The sequence below is a fragment of the Canis aureus genome, chromosome 17, assembly GCF_053574225.1.
Source record: "Canis aureus isolate CA01 chromosome 17, VMU_Caureus_v.1.0, whole genome shotgun sequence".
NCBI lineage: Eukaryota > Metazoa > Chordata > Mammalia > Carnivora > Canidae > Canis > Canis aureus.
In genome coordinates this window covers 14,780,426-14,800,619 of record NC_135627.1, presented here as the reverse complement: position 1 = coordinate 14,800,619, position 20,194 = coordinate 14,780,426, and the positions used below count along the sequence as shown (strand labels likewise).

The 20,194-nt window shown below is 43.7% G+C and overlaps 1 protein-coding gene across 3 annotated transcripts in view; it reads left to right on the top strand.

Moving 5' to 3' along the window:
- Positions 1–1,622: 1,622 nt before the first annotated feature.
- The window catches only part of HS6ST3 (heparan sulfate 6-O-sulfotransferase 3), a 631,204-nt gene continuing 612,632 nt past the window's right edge, over positions 1,623–20,194 (top strand). For all 3 annotated transcript variants that reach the window (XM_077855164.1, XM_077855163.1, XM_077855162.1), the window contains exon 1: positions 1,623–2,469. In XM_077855164.1, the coding sequence (XP_077711290.1) occupies positions 1,763–2,469 (707 nt within the window). In that variant the 5' untranslated portion in view covers positions 1,623–1,762. The remainder of the gene's footprint in view (positions 2,470–20,194) is intronic.

The window sequence follows — 20,194 nt, the reverse complement described above, 5'->3', positions numbered from 1 at the left end:
GAAAGACCTACCTAAGTGTACATCTTACCATCCACATGGTGGTGGTGGTGGTGGTGGTGGGGTAGGGGGGCGGGTGAGGGGTGAGTCTTGCACATTTAGGAAGTCAATGTGGGATGATTTTTAAAAAAGATTTATTTATTCATGAGACACACACACACACACACACACACAGAGGCAGAGACATAGGCAGGGGGAGAAGCAGGGACCCTGATGTGGGACTCCATCCCAGGACCCTAGGATCACGCCCCGAGCCAGAGCCAAAGGCAGACATTCAACGAATGAGCCACCCAGGTGCCCCTAGTGGGATGAATTTTCAGAGGTGACCCCTGAGCTCCTCTTAGATTCTAAGTACTGCACGGTTGTGAGTTGGTTGGTCTGGTGCTGGAGGAAATGAAGCGTTATGTATGTTCAACAAAGAGCCTGATAGCAGGTGCCTAGTGGATAATTGATGGATGGATGCCGGTTGAATAAAACTGTAGAGTTGGACACACCAAGTTTGTAGTTAAGGAGGGTCCAGAATAAAACTTGAGCAACAGTTAGAATGTCTTGGGTGGAAATCGAAAGCAGTCTGGAGCCAATTTCCCCAGCAAGCTCGGGGGCAGCCCAGCCTCGGGAGCCTGCCCGGCGGCGTGCGAGCGCTCTCCCTGCCCAAGGCCGGCAGGCAGATCTGCGTGCATCCTCGGCGAGCGGAAAGCGAGGGCTGCGGGTGTAAGGGTCTCGGACCCGTACCGGCGACGCTCTCCTCGGGCCTCTCTCCTTGCTCCGCCTTTGCCTCTCTCCCGAGTATCTCCCCGCTCTGAGGTTGAAGGGATTCCCACCCCCAGCTGCCTCCTCCGAGCCCCGCGGAGCAGCGGACTCCTCCCCTGGAAACTCCTCCGGGGCTGGGGAAGGCTTCGGCGCATGCTCCGTACCTAGGGCAGGTTTCTGCTGCGGGTAGCAGGGCTCCTGTCACACCGGCTGGCGGGTTGTGGCGGTGCCAGCCAGTGTGTGCGAGTGTGCCTGCGTGCCCGCGCCTGGGCGGACCGACCCGGAGCGGCAGCGCGACTCTTCCCGGAGCGGCGGCTCCGCACAGACGCCTCGCGGGCAGCCGCCGCGGGGGCCCCTCTGCAAACTTGCGGCGGGCGCCGGCTGCCCCCGCGGCTCCCGCGGCTCCCGCGCCCCGCGCCCCGCGCCCCGAGGGCAAAGGCGCCGGCTGCGCGTTCCGGGCGCGGCGGGGCCGGGCCGCGCCTTCGCCCTTGGCCCGCGCCCGCGCCCCGGCGAGCCTCATGCAGCGCCCCGCGCTCGCGGCCGCGGCCGCCCGGCTGCCCCGCGCAGGTGCAGGACCCGCGCCGCGCCGCCCAGCGCCCCAGCGCCCGAGCGCCGGCGACGGGATGCCCCGCGTGGCCTGAGCGCGCGCGCCGCGCCGGGCGGGAGCGGGGAGCGGGGAGCGGGCCACGCCGGGCGCCCCCGGGAGCGCAGGGCGCCCCGCGCCGCAGCCGGAGCCGCAGCCGCAGCCGCAGCCGGAGCCGGAGCCGCAGCCGGAGCCGGAGCCGCAGCCGCGCGCGCCGGCGCCCGCCTCGCCGCTCGGCTCGCAGGCCCTGGCGCGGCCAGCCCCGGAGCGCCGGAGTGCCGCGGGGCCGCCAGCCAGCCGCACGCGCCGGCGTCAGGGGCATGGAGGAGCGGCGGGCTCCGAGCCGCGCCCCGGAGTCCCCGAAACTTCCGAGCGGGCGCCAGTCCGCGCCGCCGCCGCCGCCGCCTCGCCTGCCGGCCTGAGAGCGGGACCATGGATGAAAGGTTCAACAAGTGGCTGCTGACGCCGGTGCTCACTCTCCTCTTCGTGGTCATCATGTACCAGTACGTGTCCCCCTCCTGCACCAGCTCCTGCGCCAACTTCGGGGAGCAGCCGCGCGCGGACGAGGCCGGCCCGCCCGCCGCCCCGGGTCCCGCCCGCCGGGCACAGGCGCCGCCGGAGCAGGGGGAGCGGCGGCCCCAGCTGCCCCCGCCCCCCCGGGGGCCGCCCGAGGGCCCTCGGGGGGCCGCGGCGCCGGAGGACGAGGACGGGGAGCTCGGGGAGCCGGAGGAGGACGACGACGACGAGGAGGAGGAGGAGCCGGACTCCGAGGCCCCCGAGAACGGCTCCCTGCCCCGCCTCGAGCCGCGCTTCAACTTCAGCCTGAAGGACCTGACCCGCTTCGTGGATTTCAACATCAAAGGGCGCGACGTGATCGTGTTCCTGCACATCCAGAAGACCGGGGGCACCACGTTCGGCCGCCACCTGGTGAAGAACATCCGGCTGGAGCAGCCGTGTAGCTGCAAAGCGGGCCAGAAGAAGTGCACCTGCCACCGGCCCGGCAAGAAGGAGACGTGGCTTTTCTCCCGCTTCTCCACCGGCTGGAGCTGCGGGCTGCACGCCGACTGGACGGAGCTCACCAACTGCGTGCCGGCCATCATGGAGAAGAAGGACTGTCCCCGCAACCACAGCCACACCAGGTACCGGCCGGGCGCCCCGCGCCGCCTGCCGCCCCCCCCCGCCCCCCCACCCCTCGCTCCCGACCCAGGGCGGCCCTGCGCCGCCGGAGCGCGCGGGTGCGCCCCCCCCCCCTCCGAGCCTTCCAGCGGCTGGGGCCGAGGCTTTGGGAGTGGGGTGAGAAAGCTCTGGAAGCGCCCCGGCTGGGCTCCCTGCCCCCTCCCTCCCCTTGCTCCTCGCCGCCGCCGCCGGAGGTGTCCCGGGCAGTCGCGTGTGTTTTTCCTGGCGCCCGGGACGGCGCGGCCTCCCATCGACCGTGGCTCGGAGAGGAGGCCCGGGTTAGACTAGCGAGGTCGGATCTCATGCCTAAATTGTGGGAGTGGAAACCCAGTTCAAACCCGGTGGAAGGCTGGAGGCACTGGGCTTAGACAGGCAGGGCAGGAGACTTGCAGGCGTGCTGAGAAGCCGGAGACGAGTCTGCTCCCTCTGCAAGTGGCTCTTGGGTGGCTCCTCGCCAGCTCCGGAAACAATCCTCTTGATGTGTCTTTGAAGACACGCTTCCAAATTCCTGCTGTACCTCGATAACCCTAATTCTGGAGATGGTCTTTGTTGCCGAGCGGTGCCAGGATTTGGACTCATGCTGTTCTCAGCAAGATTTCCATCCCCCGCACCCCCCCTCCCAGTCCAATCCATCAACACATTCTAGAGGTACTTGTTAGATGCCTACTGTGTGTGCCTGGCAAGGTGCTAAGTGCTACCTGGATACAAAGATAAAATAAGTAAAATCCCTCCCTTTCAGGGTAGATGGCTTTCTCTCCCCCATACCCCCTGCTTTTAAATAGTAATAGTGCTGAGAATTAGGAAAGTTTGAAATCTTAATAGCCAATGAAACTGCTTACATTATTAACATCCTTTGAGAGAGGCATGGGCTTAAGAATTTGGTTGAATGTTCTTTCTGCCCATTGCAATTTGAAGATTAATCTGACATGCTTGCTCAAGGGACTAAAATATTAAAAGCTTGGAACACTAGTTTATTGAAGTTTTTATCTCAAAGGTTTCAAACAATTTGGTGTAAGGAAATAGGAATTTAAAAACTCAAGCTCAATATGTTGATATCAGATAGCTTTTGCATTTGACATTATGGAAAAACTTCATTTACTGGAAGCTACCCAGATTCTGAAATTCACCACCGCTGAAGCATCTAATTCTACTTCATTTCTCCAAGAATGAGCAAAATTTCATTATGGGATTTTTTACTCTGGCAGTTTTTCAAATACTTTCTCTCCTCCCTGCTCTTTTCCCTGGGTAATGGAAATTGGTTAGAATAGGAAGCTGGTTGGACATGGAATGAAGGCATGAGGCTCCCTCCTTAAGCATATTTTTAGGACCTTTTACTTTTAAAAATGAAATGTTTTAGGTCTTGCCCCTCTCTTTTAGCTTAAAACAAATTTTCAATTAGTTATTACTTTCAAACTTCCTAACAAATGAGAGACAATCATCTATGCTGCATTTTACCCCGGATTGTACTTTCAGTACTTAGACCTTTACGTATTAATTACTGACCGATCCAAAGGAGTTTGCTAGTCCGATTCTCAGCTTCCATTTCAGTAAAACTAGAGACTTTGATTATCACATAGAAACATCGGATGACTCTTCAGTAGGGATTGGCATTCAATTCCACCAATATCTGTAAGAGTCTCAATGGATAGAGGAGGAGTTTTGGAAGAACTAGAGATTCTGGAACCTGAAAGTGATTGGATTTTTGCTTCGTGATGAGATGCTGCCTCTGCTATAGGCCTTCTGCTACATGGATTATAGCAATAAGATCTCACTCCTATAGGAGATACTCAGTATTTCTCTACTCTGTGATGTAGGAAAATTCTTCTGTGGTTATTTGAACGTACAGTTTCTGTTGCACAGTAAGATGCTTTTCTCTGTTTAGTGGTGGACCATGGACATTTATTTCTCTCTGAATCACAAGTTATCAGATGATCATCCTGCACTGGGTTGCTTTTTTTTTTTTTAATTTTTAATTTCCAATTTTCATAGTAGGCTTTTTGGGGGGGCGGGGGTCGGTCACCACTCTTTTAATTCTTTTTCCTTCTTTACCCTCTGTCTCCTTCCTGGTATTCTAAATTACTTCTTTTGCTCTAGGCATTGTAGGAGAGAAGGGTTGTGGGTTATGTGAGGCACCCTGCATTGAAAGTTGTAGGGAAAAAGTTGAAGGGATGTCCAGTAGCATCTTCCTCACAGAGAAGATTGAATTAGTGGTGTGTCATTGGAATGCCTGTGTATAGCATTCTGAAGTCAACCAGATTAGCCTGGATAATGGAGGGTACATTTCCACAATGCAAAATGGCAGATAATCTATTGCTACATAATAGGAACAAGGTTCTTCAAATAGGGCTGACTCTAAGCAAAATCGAGAAGTAGAGCATGTTGATTTTAGTTCCCTGGTCTCTTTGCTTTTGGCCTCCTTGAAGGTCTGCCTCCCCATTTGTCACAGGGATCAGTGCCTCTGTAAGTCAGGTAGTGAGCAAGAGCAAGGATTCCAGATTCAGATGGATATGGCTCTTGTGTGCAACCAAGAGTGGCCCTTACTAGCTATGTAACCGGGAGTAAGTTACTCCTTCTGAGCCTCAGATTCTTCACCTTTGAAGCATAGGTGGAAATTAGTGCTTCTCTAATAGAGGTATCGTGAGAACAAAATGAACAAATGTGTGCAAAATGCTTAGTGCAGTATCTATGCATAGTGTAATGCATGGGTATTTAGTAATACTTAACATCAGTTGTTAGTTGTAATAACACTGTTTTCCCGAATCAAGGCCTTCTTTCATGAAAGGATCTGAGGTCAGTTCCTTAGAGCAGCTCATTGTAAATGGGTCACCTTATTTTATAGAGATGCTATTTTGTGATTACAGGCGTCAGGACCGAATCCAAAGTTCCAAACCTGAGAAATCAGTGGAAAATTTTATGGACATTTGGGCATCAGTCAAGGTAGGGGACAGGATGGGAAACAGGGACGTAAGGCACACAATATAATTGGGTATATATTCTGTTGGTGACGAAACAAACAAACAAAATCCCAACCTGTCCGGAGTGGTGTGAGCAAGTGGGAATTTCGAGGACCAGAGACAGAAGTGGGAAGCCAGTGCTGAAAGGAGATGCATGGTTTAGGTGAAGGAGCCATCATATGGAATGTATGGACCCGGGAAGGGACAAGGTCCTGGGGCTGGCAGTTTGGGGCCAACACAGAGGGCTTTTTGACCACAGAGATTGATTGGAGTAAAATAGGAAGCAAATCGCAAGGTGCCACATGGGAATGACCTCTTCGATCCCATCACTGGTGATTTCCTCTCATTCTTTTTCTTTTGCTTCTCCCCAAAACTATCTTTTGGGTGGGCTATTCTTTTGGATTATTCTTGTGCTGCCTTCTTTATTACTGTGTTTCCTTCTTTTATCTACATGTTCAGGTTTTTAGAAGACTATTATTTACCATTGTTGGTATGAATAGAGTCATAGCACTTTATGGTTAAAAAAAGACCAAAGAGGTAATTGAATCATATATATGGCAAAAGGGCAATTTAATCCTAAGAAGGTGAAATGACATGTCTAAGGTTTCCTTAGGGAACTTGAATCTTCATTTTAGGAAGTTATATTTGATGTTTTACCTATTTTTTTTCTGTGTACTTATGAATTTTTTTTTTTTTGTACTATGACAATTATAGTGGAGGGTGTTTCAACCACTTAACATGTGCCAGGTACTGTGATAGTTCTAGGAATATAGTTTTGAACAGTGTCAGTCCTATGGAGCTTAGGCGATTAGGGCAGAAAGACTTCGCTCTTTTTTGGAGGTATCACCGTCATTCTTAAATAATGCTGGAAAGAGATTCTTTTTTATGATTTATTTAGAGACATAGAGAGCAAAAGTGCGTGGGGGGAAAGGCAGAAGGACAGAATCTCCAGCAGACTACATGCTGAGCACAGAGCCCCACATAAGGCTTGATCCCAGAACCCATAAGATCATGATCTGAGTCAAAACCAAGAGTTCACCACTCAACCAGCTGAGCCATCCAGGTGCCTCACTGCTGGAGAGAGATTCTATTCACATCTTTTGTAGGGTGGGGTAGTGATTTTTTTCCCTTTTATGACCTGCTTTCTCTCGGTCCTGTTAGGCTAGTTGGAATCTTATGAATATTGTAGTAGATAGGATCCTCTGTATTGCAAATGATACAAATCTAACTCAAACTCAATTCAGCTGGGGGCGAGGGGGGTGGGAATTATTGGCTTAATCACCAGACCACAGGAAACATAAGGGTAGAGTTGGTTCCAAGAATGACTGGAATTGGAGGTTTGAGGTCTTTCTCCCCATACTCCTTTGTATATTGACCTCATCAAATTGGCTTATTCCTTTAAATGGGTAAATGGCTGTCATATCTAAGAGTTATGCAGCTAAGCGGATAGCGAGCCTTCTCCATGTTCCAATTTAAAAACTTGGAGAGTGACTCTGATTAGTCCAGCTTGGAACTTGTGATTATTCTTTCTGTTAGTCCATGTGGCCAGGGCGAAGAGGTTTTCAGACCCACCTGGTATCACAGAACCACCCATGGGACTGGTGTGTGTGTGTGTGTGTGTGTGTGTGTATGATACGAAAGGGGAGCTCACGTAGGTATAGCTCCCCCATGAACCATTTGGTTCTGGATAGTCTTTCCAGTTGTGTCAATTACAGGTGTAAGTCAATAAAAAAATAAACTTTCAGATTTCTCTTTTGCCTACTTGCATGTAGGAACATTTTTAAAAAGAAGATTTTATTTATTTTTTATTTGAGAGAAAGAGTGAGCACAAGCAGTGGTGGAGGGAGGCAGAGGGAGAAGCAGACTCCCTGCTGAGCAGGGAGACTGACATGGGGCTGGATCCCAGAACCTGGAGATCATGACATGAGCCAAAGGCAGATGCTCAACCAACTGAGCCACCCAGGTGCCCTATCATGTCGGAACATTTTTAAGTCAAGCTACAGCTCCAGTTTACTTGCAGCAGTAGAAACCATATCATATGAGGAATAATTTGAAGGATTTAATTTGAAGTATTTAATATATTAATATTTAATAATTTGAAGTATTTAATATGTATTTGAAGTATTTGAAGTATTTAATATGCAGGTGGGAAAAATAAAGAGAGACATAAAAATTGCCTCCAGTACTCAAAGGATGGTGAAGCTTGCTTGGTATTCCTTCAAAGGATAGAACTAGGATACATGGGATACCAGTGGTATCTTTCAACTCAGAGTAAGAAAGAACTTCATAAAACTTGTAGTTGTCTAGAGCACCTGGGTGTCTCAGTTAAGCATCTGCCTTTAGCTCAGGTCATGATCTCAGGGTAGTGGGATCAAGCCCCACATTGGCTCCCTGCTCAGCAGGGAGTCTGCCTAGTCCCTCTGTCTCTCCTCCTGCTCCTGCTCTCTCTCTCTCTCAAATAAATAAATAAATAAATAAATAAATAAATAAATAAATAAATAAAATCTTTAAAGAAAAATTTATAGCTGTCTACAATGATAGTGACCTTTTTTGTGCAGTGGTGTACTCCTTAGCAATGAAAACTTTAAATGTGGCTGATCAACCACTGATTTTGTGAAAGCAGTTCCTCCTTGAGGAAGGGCTGAACTTGTATGGCCTTCTTTTTTAAAGTCCTGTGTTCTCATCTAAGCTGAATTCAGGGTCTCTTTCTTTGCCCCCTTTCCTGCCCCATGCAGAGAAAACAAACCAAGACCAAAACAAAACAAAACAAACAAACCCAAAAAGGATTACAAATGAACTACTCAATTCTGAAACAGTTGTAAATATTTCTACCAAGGAAACTTTTGGTAAAGCATGGTCTTATGGTTTAGACTCTTATACACAATCAGGGCTAAAAGCAGTGGATAAGTCTTGTGTACCAGGGCATCGCTTCTTAATAATAAGTATAAAAAGATAAGATGAGAAAATACAACACAACTTGCCAGCAAAAGCCATCACTGCTTTGAAACATCATCTGGTTATTGCTTTTTCCTTTAGACAGCAGGCTATAAGGCTATAAGGCTATAAGGAGGTTGCAGAGCTCTGTTTCAGGCTGTCTAGAATATTATGGCCATACTGCTTTCTAAAGCATAATCTTTTTGATGTCTCTTCTAATTAGAAATGTTGAACTGCAAAGGAGGTTAATTTTCACCATCAGGTTTGTGTGCTGTGTGAAACTAAGGAGATAAGAAATTGTTCTGTCTATATGCCATATCCACTTATAGGTTCATTACGGAGTCTCTGAAAGTATTGCTTCTGATCCAAACCACCAATATTTGCTATAAATCAGAAGGAGGTTGAATTAAACCTATGCCATTTTTTTTTTTTTGAGTTGTGAAGATAAAACTGGAACTGGTAAATGGTGATCGATGATTTGTTTTTCTGCCTTTTTCTTGCTGGTTACCTTGGGATGTTGGCAAAGGTTGATTTGTTTTTAGAGAAATAGCAATGCTCATGTATGAATTGGAAGCTAGGTAAATTTAGCCACTAACAATCTAGATTTGCTTAATCTTAGACTCTTAACATTATTATTCCAAAAGCTAATTATTATCATCTCATCTTGACAAAGGACAGTCAGAAGCTTATGGCATTTGAAAGTTACTTTTGCTTGATAATGAATTAAACAGGTTTAATTGAGACTTCCAAATCTTAATGTGATTTTAAGACTCATGAAATAAATTATTGGGCCAAGAAATAGGTTTAGTATGAAAACAATTAAATGGGGAACCCAAATTATTTCCTAGTAATCAATTATCTTGTTTTTGAGTTTGTTAAATTATGGGTATCATATATAAATTCTCTATTGATTTTAATTGGTTAATATAACTTTATTTTAATTATAGCTGAGCATTTAACTATGTGTTGCAAAGTGTACTGAACAGTTAACTTAGTGTTATTTGTCTATATCTCCTCTAGCATATACAGTTGCTCTGTAAAACACATATAAAGTTCCCAAGCACAGAGACTGAGCTATAAAAGATTCTCAATACATGTCAGCTAAAAATCTATCTATCTAGATTCCCTTGTAAAAATATCAGCATAACTTGACCAGATTGTGTTCTTCATGGAATGATCAAATGCTTTATTTTTAAATGTTTTTTTTCCTAGATTTTATTTTTATTTGTTTGACAAAGAGACGGAGTGAGAGAGAGGAAGAGAGAGAGAGAGAACACAAGCAGGGGGAGCAGGAGAGGGAGAAGCAGGCTCCCTGCTGAGCAAGGAGCCCGACCAGTGGTTTGATCCCAGGACCTGGGATCATGACTTGAGCCAAAGGCAGATGCTTAACCTACTGAGCCACCCAGGCACCCCTGATCAAATGTTTTATAGCATCTCTCTCTTATTTCAGGTGAAAATTCTAATTATTAGTAATTGCCTTCCATAATTAGCAATATGTCAACTGCCTTGATTCTCTAGAGGAGGAGTAAAAGTAGGGACAGAGACTAGGGCTTATTGGACCATTCTAGGAGGGTTCTCCTTCAAGACAGTAGGCTAGGAATTAGGAATTCATGGAGGCATGAGGTTAGTCTCATTCATTCTTATGTTAGGAAAAAAAAAATCAGCCTAACCAGAGAGCATGGGCTCTTAGATGAAGGTTGGGAGGCTGAGAAAAGTATAAACAGTGTGGACTGGCTAACTATTGGTTGAGATCAGATGGTTGAAGTGGTTGTGGTTGGAGACTGTGTTATTGAAGAGCATCGGAAGGAGATCCTGAATTAGGAAAAAAGTCTTCAAGGGAAATTGGAAGAATCAGTGACAAATTTACCAGCCACTGAAAATCACTGGAAATCCTGCTGATGTTCCACTTTGCCAGTGTGATTAGGGCGGTGTTTATGAGCATGGGCTGTGATGTCAAATGAGCTGGATTTTTTTTTTTTAACTTAGAATATACAAGTCTTTCTTTTTTATAAATTTAAATTCAAGTTAGTTAACATATAGTGTAGTGTGACTTTCAGGAGTAGAATTTAGTGATTCATCGCTTACGTTTAACGCCCCGTGCTCATCCCAACAAATGCCCTCCTGAATGTCCATCCCCCATTTAGCCCACCCACCTCCCTGGCTCAACCTCTTCTTCCCATATAACCCTGAATAAGTCTGTATCTGTCCTGTAGTTTGATTTCCTTCTTTGGAAAATGGGAGGAAAGTGGTACTTCTCCTGGTGAGTGCTAATAGTACGTGCGGCACATTTTGAGCAGAGCCTGACACATGTTAAGAGTTAGCCATTATTTTCTTCTCATGGGCTTGTCTTACACATCCATGCTGGTGTGCGTGAAAATAAAATGAGTGATAACCTGTGTACTGTCCTTTTTGAAGCTGGAACTTCTCATGCTGGTGAATGGAAACTGCATGCATTCTTTCTTTAGCATATCATTTTGTTTCTTTTTTATGGGAAATTAATGAAACAGCAGCAAAAATGTTTAAACACACACAATTAAATTCATAAATGGAGCAATCCTGCAGTGAAATTGAATTAGTTGCCTGTGGGCACATAAATATTTGCAGTTCATTGCAATTATTAATATCTTACCATGCTTTTATTGGTAAGTACTATGCCATTTGTTGTCAGAACCTTGCATTTAATGCCGTGTGTTCATGGTTACCCCTGCATTCTTGTTTCTTTGTAAACATAAGAGGATAGACATGCTAACCTCCTTGCTGGCCTCCACATTTATCTGTCAGATTTTACAGACTATTTCTTCCAAAAGAATCGAGGTTGTAGATGTATAACTGTGAGCCTGGATGATAGCTTCTATATTTTGTGAACTCTAATTAATCATGAACTCGTAGAATTTTATAGGTTTGCTTAAAAAGCGAACACATAGACCTAGGGAGAACAGTACACGTGACTTTAAACATATATAGGTGATGACTTGACCTGTGTGTGGAAGTCAGAAGGAAAGATCTGCATAGTACAGGGAAAAACAAGGGGACATGTTTTGGAAAGAGAGAACAGGCACTGATAACCTGAAGTGTAAATTAACAAGATGCTACAGAGCAGGGAGAGAAGAAGGACAAAGTAGTTAAGGTGAAGAATGAAACCCTAAAAATCAGAAATCAGAAAGAATATTGAAAGTGGAGGTCAGCAATCTATCTTGTATGCAATGGTTTGTCTCATTAGTGCATTTATGGGGAGTAATCCACCATCTAGGCGGCTCTCTGCCTTGGAGGGCTGGTGTGCTGGTGGTGTTCTTTTATTTACTCACATGATCTTCTGCATCACAAGGAGCTGTATTAGTCAGAGTCCTGGCAGCAGACAGAGGCACACTCTGGGATTGCGAAGGGACTGTTACAGAGATATAGACTGGTTACGGGCCAACACTGGACCCCGGGCTCCTTGTCGCTACTAACAATGGGAAATTGTTATCTCCTCTGAGTCAGAAGTGGCAGAGGGGAAAAAAAAACATGTTGTCACCATCCATTGCCCACTGGGGCCTGACAGGAGCTCCAGCCTCAGAGGTAGGAAGGGCTTCCCCATAGGAGCTGCTTGCAGAAAGCAGCCCCTTCCAAATATGGAAGCTGAGACAGAGAGGATGGGTGGGGAAGAAATCTCTCGATCACTTTCTCTTCGCACCTGTCCTGCTCTTTCCATGGTCTTCCACTGGCTGAATCCACATGGAAGCTAAATGAGAAGAGAGCTCCGTGATACACTGCATGTGCTTTACCAGGGCGGAGAAAGGTGGAGAATGGATGTGGGTTTGGGGTGGTGGTGGTGGGTGGGATCAAAATGGAAAATAACTTGCACAGTGCCTTTAAATAGTTTGAAATTTCTTCTAATCCATCTTAGGAATGTCCCATTCAGTTCTACAAATAAGACCAAGTACACATATCCATTCTTTTAGTACCCTTACCACATGTTTTCTCTATGGACCATTAGTCTGCACCTGAAGAGTGGGGACTATAGCAAAGGACATTCAGCAGAGGAGCAGTCACCATAGACAAGTGACTTCTCACTGAATAGTAGATATGATGCTAAATTTGGGTGTTTTGTCACTGTAGTACCCCATCATCAGCTGGTAATGGTAACAAATTTGGAAAATCATATCTGTGTTATGATGCAAGGTGGACAACACACATTTTATATCTGTGCATAGTATTTATAAATTTGAAGTCATATAGCAGTATTAGTTAAGACATGACAAAATAGTTTGCAAAACTGGCTGTAGTTTGCAAAAGCATACTTGTGCAATGAGATGCTTCCTGCTGCTTAGGTTTTCTTCTAAGAACATTAAGAATGTTAAAAGTAATATTAATGTGGCATCAGTCTCTGAAGGTAAAAGGTGAGGAAAGAAAAAAATGTATCACATTTGAAGCTATTTTAATGTTTTTGGTTTTAATTTTAAGGCTTCTGAAACACTATTTCTGTATTTATTTTGGGGAAGATATGATACACTTGATGCCATACATATGTGCAACTCTCTGCAAAACATTAGGAAGGTGGAATCTTAACATTAGATACTGAGAAAGAGTTGAAGTTGATAGCTAAGAAAACTCGAGTAAGAACTGTCAAGTCACGGCTCTAATTCCAAGGTCAAAATGTCTTGAGTAAAACACTATTCAATATATGCATCTGTAGGTGACAAAAACAATATTCAATGCAATATCTGTTCCTAGTACCTCTATTGAACTTGGTGCATATGTGTTGAGTTCATTTCTTTTTAAAATTTTTTTTTAAAAAAGATTTTGTTCATTTGAGAGAGAGTGAGAAGGAGCATGAGCATGTGAGTAGGGGGGAGGGCAGAGGAAGAGGGAGAAGCAAACTCCCAGCTGAACATAGAGCCCATTTTGGGGCTTGATGCAGGGCTCGATCCCAGGACCTTGAGATCACGACCTGAGCCAAAGTCAGATGCTTACCCGATTGAGCCACCCAGGTGCTCCTCCCCAAGTTCATTTCTTTCATCCACAGGATGGAATTTTGCATTGTTGGGAACAACATCAACAATAAAGAACTTACCTACCTCTATCCTCTTTTTCACAGCTGCCTTTACACACATCACTCCTTTGTTTTGTTTCCTGGGACCCCATTGTGTGATGTGTAAACATGAGGGTCATCATCAGGCCCTTGCCTCTCTGTATGCAAGTACAATGATAAAATTGCCTTAGGAATTGTAATCTGCTGGCTATGAAAGAGCTAATAACTGCATTCAACTGAATTTAAGTCCAGTTAACTTAAAAGATTCCAGGAAAGGAGTTAGAGGTTTTTTTTTTTTTGTTTTTTTTTTTTTTGAGTTAGAGGTTTTCTTTCCCATATAGCTTCATCGAGTTTGTCATTCTGCCTTCTGAACACTCGATGAAAGAGGTGGATTAATAAGTAGTTCTATTTCTAATGTTTCTATTAAGAAACAGTTCTATCAATACTTATCTTGATAAATAAATATCAAAAGTATTGTGTATAAAAACGCTGGACAACATGAAGGAACTCAGGTACACTGGAGCTGTCAAATTTATTATCCAATGTGTATTTAATCTAAAAATATTTGTCAGCTCTCATGGCCCATTTTTTGTCTTTTAAATTCAGACTTAAGCCTACAGCACCACCGCAGATAAATTTCTTTGCTTTGAAAGTTTTATTCTCCAAGTTCCCTATGTGTGCTATAAAGAATAATTAATGTAATGAAAAAATCAATATTGTGTATAAATTATTTAGACTTTACTATCATTGTAATTTTCTCTTGAACACCTATTGATTGGCAACAATTCATTTGTTAATTTCTTCCTAATAAGATATTCATTGTATTGGGTCTGTAGTAGTGCTGTCTTCACACCTTCACAAATAAGTCATGAATTACTAATGATACATGGAAGAAGTTAACCTACTAGTGAGTGCTGTGAGGTGGAAAACAGGCAGAGGGGAGTCATTTGAAATGCAGTCCCATGGAAAGCCTGTGTAGTCTGACAACTGCTAATAACTAAATGAGTAGACTCTTGCAGGGCATTAATTTGGACTTTAAAATTTTATGTGAGTGTGTTTTTCCAGGTAGAAGAAAGCCTTAGCATTGGCAAATCCTGCCTCAGTCGCATTTTCCAGATCCAGTAAAAGAAAGAAGCAAAGAACATATGTTCTGAAACCCAACTGTGGGCTTAAATCCTGAACCTCTTACCTATGATGTGACCTGGCATGAAGCGAGTAAGTTCTCCAGGCCTCGTTTTTCTTATCCATAAGACAGTGATAAAAACATTCCTATTTTGGGGGTTAGTGTTGGTTTGAGACCTTGGGAGCTCCCTGAATGAAATCTGAAACACCTTTGCCCATGGAGGGCAAAGAAAGACTCAAGGGAGAGGTAGCTACTCCAGACTGGTAGGTGGCAGGTTTGATAGGCAAGGGAACTTCCATCGGGGGCTTGTCTCTGGTGGCCCCAAGGTGAGTAGCTCTCTGTACCTGCCTGCCAGTCTTAAGAGTTTATATAGGAGCCTTAACTAAGTTCAGTCCAGGTGGTCTCAACATCTTACTATCTCAAGGCTGTGTCCTCAAGATAGCTCCTAGTGTGGGGGTGTAGACAGAGAATGCCTTCCAAAGACAGGGGACCAGCAGAGAGAAGCCTCCAATTGGCTGGGTCTAGCTCGTGGCAGGTCAGCCATTGGTCCTGTCCTCTAGATGACTTCTTCCAACAGTCAGTAATGAGGATCACATAAGTGAATGCTCAGAAACATCTATAGCTGTGTGTGTTTCTTTTTTAAGTCAATTTTTAAATCCATAATTGTTTTGTTTTGGGGGAGGGGGATAAGGAATAATCTTCCTAATTATCTGCAACAGTGCTCTGAATGCACTGGTTTTTAAGTGCTGCTTTGATGGTTGTCCACTGAATTTCTTCAGAGGAGTAAGAAAAATCCAGGAGCTTTTGGAAACCCAAAGAGATTTGAGTCCAAGAAATCAAACTGCCAAAATTCATGGCAAAGAGAACTTTTGGGTGCGCTTATTTGGACCAGGGAGCATCTACATTTGTGATTAAGCAACCATGGTTTGAATCTAGGCTTCTTCATGAACTCATTTACTTGTTTATTGTGTGGCCTTCCTGCCAACATGTAATTTTCCTGATGATAGTGACTATTTTGTTCCTTTCTGCATCCTCAATGCATGGAGTAGTGCCTGGTCATAAAGGCTGTCAAACAAATGTTGGCTGAATAAATGAAGGACTGAAAGAAAACAAGCATAAATAAATTTACTAATTTATTGGACAATTTGGATAAGAATATGTGTCCTGTCTTCCTTTTTTGGACTTGTTGGAGGCTTAAGGAAATGACAGTAAAAGCACTTTGTAAAATATAAAGTACTATACAAATTTAAATTTACATTGATGGTGAGAAGCATTTTGATATAGAATGGAAAAGGAAAGGGAGTTGGATTTTGGAAATGCAATGAATATATAATTCAGCTTTTACAGAGAGTTTCAAAAATTAAGAATGACAAAGATGCATTTGAAAAATATGTAAAATATACATTCAGTTCTCCAACTTGTTAGAGTAATGAACAGTTTCCTTTAAAGCGGGACATAATCTATTATGAAAAGCTTATCAAAATGCTTAAGGTTTTCTCCTTAGAACACGAGGAAACCTTTTTTTTCACCAGGGATTTGACACAGATCAACGTATAAATGTCCCCCCCCCATGCTTTACCCCTTTGAGGAAGCGATCCTAAAATTGTTATTTTTAATTTTGTATTCATGACTTTATCATTATTTTCATATGACAGCTATAAATTATGGCTTTCAGCTCATATGTCCTGAAAGTGAGCTGAGGATGTACCTCCTTCCTTTAAGCTGATTTAGCATGCGATAATCCACTGAGCTGTTCTCTACATACTTGCCTTTGAAGCTAATTACAGAGAGAGCAAAAAGTTGCATTAGAAGAGAAAATAAAATCTAGAATCAGGAGTTCGCGTTATAATAAAGATCTATCAGCAGAGTAACTTTGCTTAGCAATGAGCTGGTTTTCATATGTGAGGTGTCCCTGGTCACTTCCATTTTAGGAGGATATGCATGTTTGCTCTGGGGGAAATCTAAACGTACGCAAAGCACCTGAGCTGGGCCCGGGTCTTGGAAGAAGTTCAGTGAGCTAATGGAAAGCTGTGACGGAGGGGACGACTGGCAATAGGAGGTGATGCAGAAGATCACTTATTGCACTCTGTTACAAACAGCAACACCTGCCCCCCGCCCCCGCCAGGCTTGTAGAAGTATCCCCACTTTACAGATGAAGAATTGGAGTATATTTATCAGGATGCCATCAGCTGCTTTTAACAAAAAGTCAAATTGCAATTGGCTTAATAGTAAGACATTTTAAATCTTGCAACAAGCCCAGAGAGAATTGGTTGATTCTGTCTTGATAGCATTTCCAAATCCAATAAAGCAAAGAGGCAAAGAACATAAGTTTTGGTGCCCAACTGTGAGTTTAATTCCTGACTCTAGCCCTTAATGCTATGTGACCTTGCATAGATTACAAGAATTCTATAGGCCTCAGTTTCTCAATCTGTAAAACAATGATAAAAACATTCCTCCTTGGTGTTAGTGTTGAGGATCACATGAGGTAATAAAGACGTTTAGAGGAATACCCGAAACATAGTAAGTATTCATTAAATGTTAGGTGTTTTTATTTTACTGAGGACTCAGGTGTTTTTTCACACCTTTATTTTACTCTGCCACCTTAAACTTGTTGACTTGGCCCATAGGCTGCCTCCCTCATGTTGGTTGCATGGAGGCTGCAGCTGTTCAGGCAAAATTTCTTGGCCAGAGGGATGATATTTAGAGCAGAAAGGATCACGTTCCCATCCCTGATCCAGTCAATGGCAATGGGAATGGGACCTCCATGATTTGTCCCAAGATGGGGATAGGCTGATCCTCCCCCCCCCCCCCAAGTTATGAGTTGATAGCAGAACAAAATCAAGGGCCTTTCAACAAGGGAAGGCGTGATGGGTATTGGAGAGCCTACCAATAGAATCTCCAACCTGTTTTACAGACACATGATTAAACTGTAAAACTAGACTTCAAATCCAGGCTTCACTTCCAAGTTCTGGGCTGCCAATTATTCTAACTACATATATGAAAAGTGTTGCATTTCTATGATCAGTCAAAGATTGTTCATCGATTTTTTTCATTCATTTCTTTGTTGGTTTAGTGAACTTCAACATACATTTATTGAGTGTCTAGTACATATCGATCACATGCAGTACACTTTGGGGGAAATCAGAGGGTGAAGAAATAGTAATTATTGCTGACATGTTTTAATTGCTTATGTTGCTTTAGGCTAAGTGCTTTATTATGTAAGTACATGCATTAAGTAGGTACTATTATCATATTCATTGTACAGGTAAGAAAATGAGGATCAGGAATGTTAAGTGACTTGTCCATGGTTGCAGAATTAATCATTGGTGGAGTAGCAAGATATTTTAATTCAGGTGTATCTGATTTCAGAATCATCTCTCTCTCTCTCTCTCTCTTTCTCTTTGAGCTGAGAATAGCAAGTACATTGTTGTTATTTTTTTATGCAGGTATGCTTAACATGCAGTGTTATATTAGTTTCAGATGTACAATATAATAATTCAACAATTCTATACATTACTCCATGCTCATCAAGATGAGTGTACTGTAGGACCATACCTCTTAATCTCTAGACTGTGCTAATACTGTGTATATATGACTATGGTCTAGGCAGGTAAGAGGAATACCATCAAGAGCAATGTAAGACCAAGGTAGAGCTAGGTGGGTTATTATAATAACCATGTTTGCTAGTTTTTATATTTCATGCTTTGACATCTGGGGCCTTATTGATTTTGGAGGGATTGCCCCCCCAGAATTAGCTAATTCTTAGATATGTAGTATAGGACCCTCTTTGAGCATGTCTTTCACGTGCAAACCAACTAATTCAGAGCCCATTTCCCCAACCATTTCCTTTATCAAGCTTTTCTATGCCAGGCCACTATCCCCCTTGTGCTGATCACCTGAGGGCCAGGAACCAGACCATTTAGCACAGCCACTATACCCTGGAGCCCACAGCAATTAATCAAACTAGCCAGTCCTATACTGGCTTACCCTGCCTTCATCGTTCCTTCCCTCAGAAACCACAGTAAAGTCTCTTGTCCAAGTTTCTACCTCGCTTCCTCTGCCACCTGACAACGATGCTTTCCTGTGTGGTCTGGTGTGGCATGCTGGGCCTCCGGTTGCTAGGGGTCCATGAGTGTACAGAACTCCTTCCTTCATTACAGTCCTTTCTGGGTCTGCTTTTCTTCCCGTACGTGTTTAAAAGAAATCCCCAAATCCTTAAAACAGCTCTCAAGAATGGAACTCAAATATAGGACAAGGAATCTAGTTAATCAAAAACAGAAATGGTAAAAGTAGGTTCAGAAGCAGAGTAAAAACCAGTGATCAGAATACGGATGCAAGGTTGAGTTGGAACTGGGTCCTGGATTAGACTAACCAGTGCTCTCATGTCTATTGTCAAGACTGCATTGGTTGCAGGGATTGGAGTGGAACCCAGTCTTCAGGTCAGATGGTTCTGAGCTATAGGAGGACATGGATGTAGGAGGACAGAGGGAGGAAAGGGAAGAACTGTAGAGCTCTGACACCAAGTGATCCCTTATGATTTAAACAGTATTGTGAAAACATCAACTGGTTGTCAAGAGTGATATCATAATATTTAATTTAATTTCATTTTAAAAAAGTTTTTATTTTAATTCCAGTTAGTCAATATACAGTATGAGATTAGTTTCCAGTGCACAATATAGTGACTCAACACTTCCATGTATCAACCAGTCCTCATCACAAGTGCACTACTTAATCCCATCTCGTTTCACCCATTCCCTCACCCACTTCCCCTCTGGTAACCATCAGTGTGTTCTCTATAGTTAAGAAGCTGTTTCTTGGCTTGACTCCTCTCTCTCTTTTTTCCTTTGCTTATTTTCTTTATTGAATTCCACATATGAGTGAAATCATATGGTATTTGTCTTTCTCTGACTGACTTATTTCACTTAGCATTACACTCTCTAGCTCCATCCATGTCATTCCAAATGGCAGGATTTCAGAGCTGAGTAATATTCGTATGTGTGTGTGTCTATGTGTGGATCATATCTTCTTTATCCATTCATCTATTCTTGGATACTTGGGCTGCTTCCATATCTTGACTTTTGTTAAATAGTGCTGCTCTGGACATAGGGGTGCATGTATCCCTTTGAATTAGTGTTTTTGTTATTTAGTTTTATTTTGAAGTGGTTTTATTTCTATAGCTAGCTGACTTGCTTGCTTGCATGATTCATGATTGTATATAGCTACTGGGCACTGTGGAGGACAGAGATGAGGGAGAAGACTTGGTCTTGGCTCTCAAGGAATGAAATCACAATTTTGTAAGGCATGGAAAAAATGACTTGGAAATATTTATATCACAACATTTAAGTCAATTCATGGTTTTGTATGTATGAATTTTTCCAGTAATAAACAGGTGCATAATAAAGAGTTTGAATTGGCTGAAGAGAGGGTGATATTGGGATGGATGTAGGATAGCTTATAGGCAGCTTGAAATATATGCTGGACTGAGAAGATTATTTTTGGTTCAGTATCACATTTAGAATTACCTTAAGTTTTTTTTTAAGATTTTATTTTTAAGTAATTTCTATACCAAACACGGGGCTTTTACTCATGACCTAGAGATCAAGAATCACATATTCTACCAACTAAGTCAGCCAGGTGCCCTCTAGAATTACCTTCAGTTCTTAAAG